We start from the raw sequence: 7,770 nt of genomic DNA on the forward strand, positions 1-7,770 counted from the left end.
TATCTTTCTTTCTTTGTGTAGTAATTATGAAATGCTAGACCCGTATGACATCAAGTACAACAACAAAAAGGTGATTAACAATTGGTTATCTGTTGATTAAATCAACATTGCATAATTGTAACTTTTTAAGTTTATGTGTTGGTTGATGACTCCTGATAAGATCCATCCATCTGTTTTGCAGGCCTTTGATGGCTTTGCCAAACTTGGCATTTCCAGGCTGATTGAACCTTCAGACATGGTCATGCTAACAGTGCCTGACCGCCTCATTGTCATGACCTACCTCAACCAGATCCGTACCCATTTCACAGGACAAGAGCTCAGTGTGCTTCATATAGAGAAGGATAGCAGCGAGTCCAGTTACGCAGTAGCAGGGGAGAGGGATACCCAAGAGGACCCCGAGGCAACTGTCCGCTACTGCGCTCAGAGGCTCCAGGAGGAGGGTATAAGTCTTGAGACAAATGGGACTACTGGCACAGCAGAGAAGGACAGCAAATCCAGTAGTGATGTGGTTCCACCTCCCAGAACCAAACGGCTGCAGGTTGCTGGGGCAGGTGGGGCTCAGTTACCAGTGGCACCACCAAGGACTCATTTCCTGTCCAAGTCAAGTTTCTCTCATGTCAAAGATGCTGATCTGGTCAAGAAGCGTAGGTCACAGCGGAGAAGTGGTTCAGTTGATGAAGGAGACATATCAGTGGTATGATTTATTTTGTACCTTATTGCCTTATTAATTTATCTTTTTAATTCTTATCATTACTTTTGTCTCGTTTACTTATTTTTGATATGTGACATTCTTTTTTGTCTGCAGGTTGTTGAAGAAGACAGTGTTATTACCCGGAGGAAGTCAGAAACTGGTTAGTTTTTCTAAAAATGTCTTTTTTCTCCCTTTTTTTTTTTTTGAAGTTGGCCTTGTTTTCTGGTTACATAATTTGGACTTGATTATGTGGAAGGTTTTTCCAGCATTGAAATTAAAGTTGCGAGGCATTTCTTCATTTATACAAGTGGTTTAATTTCTGTTTTTCTCACAGAGAGAACAGAGGCTGTGGTTGAGGAAGGAAGACTAGAAGGGCAGGTAAGTTAGAAACCATTTGTTTCACTGCAGGGCTGAATATCTAGAAAGGTTTCTGTATTAAAGCTCAGCCCAAATTTGTAAGGACTTTCTATTCCGCTGATTTGTCACATGCATGTCATTTGTGTTGACTTTCGCACCATTGGTACAAAAACCATACATTATTGTTATTGGTAATTCTGTTTGTGTGTCTATGTGTGTTTTAATGTATCCAGGACCCCAGCCAGTATGTGCTGAGTCAGATGGAAGCCCTGGAAGCAGAACAAAACCATATTGATAACAGAGCTGGTGTGGTGGAGAGGAAACTCAGACAACTTCTAGAAACAGGTAACATACCCAGAAATCTTATAGAAAGTAAGAAAAAATTGCTTGTTGTCCATTATATGAAAAGCACATGAATATGTGGGTTACTACATTATTAAGTATTAAGTATTATTTTAAAGAATTAAATTGTCCAAATGATAACATTTAGGGAAGAATAGTCATTTCTGGGATCTCGTATAATTTAAAGGCATCAATTACTCGTTTTTGATTATGAGGATAAGATGCTTGTAATGTATCACTGAAATTCTGTTTTCCCTCATAACAATACCAAAAGCCCTCACAGACATACACATATGCATCTAAAAAAACTGTGTAATGGACACATAATCCGTTTTGGCTATGAAGTGTGAGCAGTTTCGATTGTATTGATTATTCACTCTGACACTCCGTTATCACAATTTAGGAAAGAAAGAGGACTGTAGCTGACAGTGGGGTGTGCATGTGCTGTGATTTCTCTCCTGTAGGCAGTGACAAGGTGGAGGAGGAGAGGTTGATTCAGGAATGGTTTACACTGGTCAACAAGAAGAATGCTTTAATCAGGAGGCAGGATCATCTGCAGCTACTGTAAGACATCCACAACACATGCTGCTGGAAACTGTAAAAATTACAGGACAGTATTCACAAATGACAAGACAGTCTCACAATCACGTTCATATAGTTGTTAGTCCTGGAGCTTTTGATCATTACATATTTTCCTCAGCCATCAAATTGTAAGAAATAATTTAAATGTCTACAAGTTATACTTTGTTAAAACATATAGTGTTTTTCAGAGGACTACAAGTGCATCTCATCCATGTTAGATAAAAAATAAACTTTAACAAACTACATGGGTGAAAATTATCTTAAGCTCAAAAACTCCACAAATAATATATATGTATCTCTAATATATCTCAATATTCACAATGTTTTCAAAAAGCAAGATCTGTAACCTTATGATTTTAAATCCTGAAATCGAGCTGCATTAAGAAGAGATTCTGTAAAATTTGACTGTTGACTGACAAATGCAAGAAATGTGTTTAAAAGGGTAGGTAAGTCCATTCTTGACCCCTGACATAATAGTGTGATGATTCAAGTTTCACTTACTAGCTTTTTCCATAAACATCTCATCTGGATCAGCGGGTAAGATTTTGTAAGCTGACATAGAGATGCATTAGCATTGTGTCATGTGATGACAACTGAGCCATCTCCATGACAGCTGAGAAAACTCCACCCACCGATTAAGATGAGATGCTTTCAGTAAAAAATCAATTCAGATGACCTTGACTGAAGATCTTTCTATTTCGGTGAACTAGCAGTGAACTGAAATGGGACATCCTCCTCTGTACTTTTTGAACTATAAGACAACTCTCCTCCATAAGCACACGTCACACATCCTCTGATGCATCTCTTGTGATTGACAGGCTGGAGGAACAAGACTTGGAAAGAAGATTTGAGCTGTTAAACAAAGAGCTGAGGGACATGATGGCACTTGAAGGTATGACTTTATGGATACACATAAACTGCATTAACACTATTCAGAACAGAACACAGTCTGTGACAGACTGACTCTCTCTCAAACACTGTGGTTGAATGCTTAAGTGACAAAAGAGAAACTCTCAAGCATGTCTTGTTAGTCTGCCAAGGAAGTGGTTGAATGTTAGTATCACTGTATTGCAAAAATCACTTTTATGTGCAACACAGACATACAGTATGTGATTGTTTTGCAGCAGATTGTAGTTGGTTATGAATGCTTGATGTATCCATGGGTAGTATTGGTACATGACAATCAGGGGCTCCCTATTGTCTTATGGTATAAGTAAATGTCTTCACTTATAAATATAAAAAGACAACATGTTGATGAAAATATTTTTGCAAAAAAGTTTGAAATTTTTTTCTGAATAATTTTAAAATTATTGTCATAATGGATTGTTAAGTGACACAAAGACAGTTAATGGACTGTAGTAAATTTTCCTTTGGAAAGACAGGACTTTCTCGACCACCATTACAAATGATAAAATCAGCTTAATGTTTTGAATGTAATTCTCTGCCTTTGTTTCTTCCAGAGTGGCAGAAGAGTCAGGTCCAGAAACACAGAGAGCAGCTGCTGCTTCAGGAGCTGGTCTCACTGGTCAACCAGAGAGACGAACTGGTCCACAACATTGATGCCAAGGAGAGAGGGTGAGACACACTTACTGTGCTGTTTGAAGGGTTAAGAAAGTCTACAACTGCCTTGGGACATCAGTCAACATGTGCACACATGATAAACATAATGCCTCAGGCTTATACTGACATAACTTACAACGTTACAAGGTAAATTTAAGTCATTATATTACATGTCTTTTATTAACAATGAAGTCTTAGTCGAAAGTAGTTTCAGTATGTTTCCACTTATGTTTCTCCTTTATTGATGGCTGATGTACCAATAGATGGCAGTATAGTGAGGGGCTACTCAACCAGCTTTCATGTACTGATGATACTGTACAGTAGTACATGAGGATGTGTTCAAAGGTGCCAAAGAGATGCCCAGAAGATAGTCAGCAATACTCTGCTATTGCTGTGAGGAAAGAGAAGTCAAATCCTAAAGGAGTAAAGGAGAATTCATAAATAATGATAATGACACAAATGTTGGTCTTACATTGTAAGTTACAGGTTATGTATGTGGTCACTACATCAAACACTGAAATAAAGTCAATAAGAATGGAAGAGTTCATTAAGATAAGATATTTAATATAAGATATACTTTATTAATCCCCATGTCCCGCCAGTTTTTTCACTCTGTTGTTATTCTTTTACATACACTGGCCTGTTATACACGCACATGCACAAACAGGACCTATCCTATACACATGCACTGTATGGAGAGGTTTAAAAGTGAGGGGGCTGCACTGTAAACAACAGCTGTAAACAACAGCTGTAAACAGGCGCCCTTAGCAGTTAGGTGTTCAGTCCCCTGCGCAAGGGCACCTTGGCAGTGCCCATGAGGTGAACTTGCAACTCTCCAGCTACCAGTCCATGCTCCGTACTGACTGGTTCAAGTGGGTCTTTCAGCCTCCAAGCCAAGTCCCCACGGACTGAGGTACTGCCGGCCCAGGTTGGACCTGGTTGTTGTTCTTTGTTCTTCTTTCAATACTCTAAACTCTCCAGTTCTGATAGAACTGATGTTACAGCAGCTATTCCAACCTCTCAAGGAGCCTCCATCTTTGTTTTCAAACAAACAGTTGCCACTCTTATTGGACATCACACCTAAACCACACCCGTAGCTGCTGATTGGTCCCAACCACTGAGGTTTGGCCACAAGCACATTAAATCTGGCAAAGTGCAGACTTTAATGATGTCTTTACTGTCAACAATATGTACCACCAAAACGTGTTGGAGAAAACACAGGCAGCCCAGGCTGTGTAATCACAGTTGTGTCCATACAGTATGTAATCTCTTTAGCCGCTGTGGGACAAGGGGCAGACATCCATCTGACGTACCAGATATTCCTCAGATTATTCAAGACTCCTGTTTGCACCTTGAGCAAGGTGCAATTAGGAGTGAGGTGAGCAGGGCTGTCTCAAGACATGTTCAAGTTTTAATTGTCAGAATATACATCCTGAGAAGACCTAATAGCTGCCTTACACTGTATGTGCAGCTTTATTGATGCAAGCTGAAGCATATAGAGCACGTAGAAGCAAGCACAGGTGACTGAAAAATGCATGTGAAACACCCTGTGTGGACAGCCTGTGACTCCTCCCTTCTCTTGTCCTCAGAGCTCTGGAGGAGGACGAGCGTCTGGAACGAGGCCTGGAACAGCGGAGAAGGAAGTATGCTAAACAACAGAAAGAGAAGTGTCTGATGCAGTGATCTTATCACCCTCCAGCCACCAAACACTGGGTCACCTGTCTGAGAGAGTGTGGGTCAAACAAATCGAAGATGGGACTCGTATGGTGCTCTTTTATCTGCTGTCAGGACCATCAAAACAGCGGATCCAGGGAGCGTACTCCTGCAAAAGTATACAGTGTACCAGTGTGAGGTGGCAGTGTATTTCCAGTAGAGACTGAAATGGCCCAAAACCAGAGTGAGGCTCTGAGAAATGTTTAGGCTCTGTTATTTTGATTTGTGTCATAAAGTGGAGCCCAGTGCTTCCAAGGTAAATGATGTGGGCAGTAGAGGACCTTCATTGTCCATTCACCAATCCCTACAGGATACTCAGCACCAAGGGATTTTGACCCATTCAGCAGAAAAGGCATCAGGGCCTCAGAGAAGTTGTTTGTACCTTTGGACTATTTTTTTGCTGTTTCTGTGCTGTGGTTTTAGTGACAATTGTTACACATTGTCATTGTGAATGTTAAGCGTGTGGATAGATACAGATATGAGCTATCAAAAACAGGAGAGACTTGGTTTGACCAGTGTTGGTTTGTTAAAGCAAACAGCAGTACAGATATGTTTGGATTGGAAGTCCTCCAAACTGAACAACTAAATATACATTGCTATTGACTTCTAAAACACCCATACCAGTGAAAAGCAGGGCTACACCATAAATATTACATGATCAAATTATTTGTTAATTTTCTGATCCAGGTCTGGTTTGATCAAGTCTAGGCTCAAAAACCTACTTGACAAGGTTTGGGGTTAAGGAGAGATTGGAGTAGTTTTTCTGAACATGCAATTTGTCACCACAGCTGCCTTACTGTCAGATCAGGAACAGAATTAGGGCCACTGTTAAAAAAAAGTCTGAAATTGAGGGAAAAAAGTTCGGGTCTGAAAAAACAAAATAAATCAAATGAATTAGCACAGTGGCCCTAATCATCTTCTGTAAAGATGTGTTATGTTAGAAGTGACGTGTGAAAAGGTTTTGTCCGGATTTTCTTCAACCCTGTGAGTGGATTTACTGATGTGGCGGATGCATTGGAACTGAATGCTGTCTTCCAGCCCTTATGTTTTCTGTTTGCTTTATTTTTTTGATAAGATAGAAATAGGTCCATTTGAAAATGTAAATCTAAAGTAGTATGATTCTGGTGTTCAGATGTTTACATCATAATGTGTAACCACTTCTCTGTTGGAACAGATGGAATGCAAGGGCAAAGGAAGCTGCCATGGCCATTGAATATAGTAGATTTGTCTTCTAACTAACTTATTAGATTAATTTAAAGTTGTAATATTTATTCATTTAAGACTTATCAGATGGAGAAGCAGCCACTCAGAGCTGTCCACTTTATTGGTTTGTATTTGAACCAAAGCTTATAAAACACACTCAGTGACAACTGACATTTGTTTTCCTATTCAGGTCTTGGAACATTTGTGGAAAATAGTAACTTCTGCTTCACAAAAATGAAGTTTTTTTTCTTAATTAAAAGGTGAAGATGTGAATGCCTCTGCATTATAAAAGCCAAATCTCTAGCACAATGTTATCATTTGCTAAAAGTGAATTAGCAGCACCATCTCTTCCAATAATGAAAGGATGCTTCCTCCTTGTTTGTGCACTGAAAGGTTATGTGCTTTTGCTTCAGTATACAGACGTTCTGTAACAGTGACATTTCTGGGCCTGAGAGATTTTATTTTGTGTGTGTGAAAGTTTGCAGTTCTCATGTTGCCATTACTGCTGGTTGTAGCAGCTCTGACCACCACTTGTGTAAATTAGTTACTGCCTGTTAAAAGGATTGCTGTTGGAGAGCTTTTATTATTTTTATGTGATATTTGCACTATTTGTAAAGTTTGGAAAAATACAAAAGATTTGAATGCCTTAACACATCTCGTGCATTTTATTTCAAAATATTGTTTAAAATAATTTAAGAGTATTGCATTATATTTCTCTCAGTATATAATAAGAGGGCGGCTGTGGCTCAGAGGGCGGCTGTGGATCAGTGGGTAGAGCAGGTGACCAGCGACCAGAAGGTCGCTGGTTCGAACCCAGGCTCCCCTGGGCGGAACTGAGCCACATGCCGAAGTATCCTTGAGCAAGATACTGAACCCCGAAATTGCTCCTGACGCGCAGTTGGCACCTTGTGTGGCAGCCTCTGCCGTCAGAGGGCCCTGCGATGAGCTGGCGACTCATCCAGGGATATACCCTGGCCTCCGCCCATATGAACACTGGATTTGGCCCCAGTAAGCCCCGCAACCCCCCGAAAGGGGGGATAAAGCGGCAACATTCCCGCGACCCTCACGGATATAGCGGTCAAGAAAATGAACTGAAATGAACTGATATAATAAGTGTCTTATAAGGACTTTAAAGGGCCTTATTGCCAATTAACTAACACTTGTTACAAGGACCTTAATATACAGTTTTTCCTTTATTGTCATTATGGGTGTTACTGTTTGGATTTGTCACAGACTGTATGTGGGTCTGTGTGAGTGTAATTCATATATCTACATTTTCCTTTTTCAACTTTCCGGACCACAAACAAACATTCTGTAGAACA

The 7,770-nt window shown here is 40.1% G+C and overlaps 1 protein-coding gene across 1 annotated transcript in view; it reads left to right on the forward strand.

Annotated features, from left to right (window-relative positions):
- The window catches only part of ehbp1l1a (EH domain binding protein 1-like 1a), a 43,411-nt gene extending 36,311 nt beyond the window's left edge, over window positions 1–7,100 (forward strand). Inside the window, exons 11-19 of the mRNA XM_073475193.1 lie at window positions 22–70; window positions 182–694; window positions 806–851; window positions 1,026–1,069; window positions 1,282–1,393; window positions 1,855–1,954; window positions 2,791–2,864; window positions 3,433–3,547; window positions 5,122–7,100. Of these exons, the coding sequence (XP_073331294.1) occupies window positions 22–70; window positions 182–694; window positions 806–851; window positions 1,026–1,069; window positions 1,282–1,393; window positions 1,855–1,954; window positions 2,791–2,864; window positions 3,433–3,547; window positions 5,122–5,215 (1,147 nt within the window). The 3' untranslated portion in view covers window positions 5,216–7,100. The remainder of the gene's footprint in view (window positions 1–21; window positions 71–181; window positions 695–805; window positions 852–1,025; window positions 1,070–1,281; window positions 1,394–1,854; window positions 1,955–2,790; window positions 2,865–3,432; window positions 3,548–5,121) is intronic.
- The last annotated feature ends 670 nt before the right edge of the window (window positions 7,101–7,770 follow it).

The sequence above is a fragment of the Pagrus major genome, chromosome 10, assembly GCF_040436345.1.
Source record: "Pagrus major chromosome 10, Pma_NU_1.0".
Classification (NCBI taxonomy): Eukaryota; Metazoa; Chordata; class Actinopteri; order Spariformes; family Sparidae; genus Pagrus; species Pagrus major.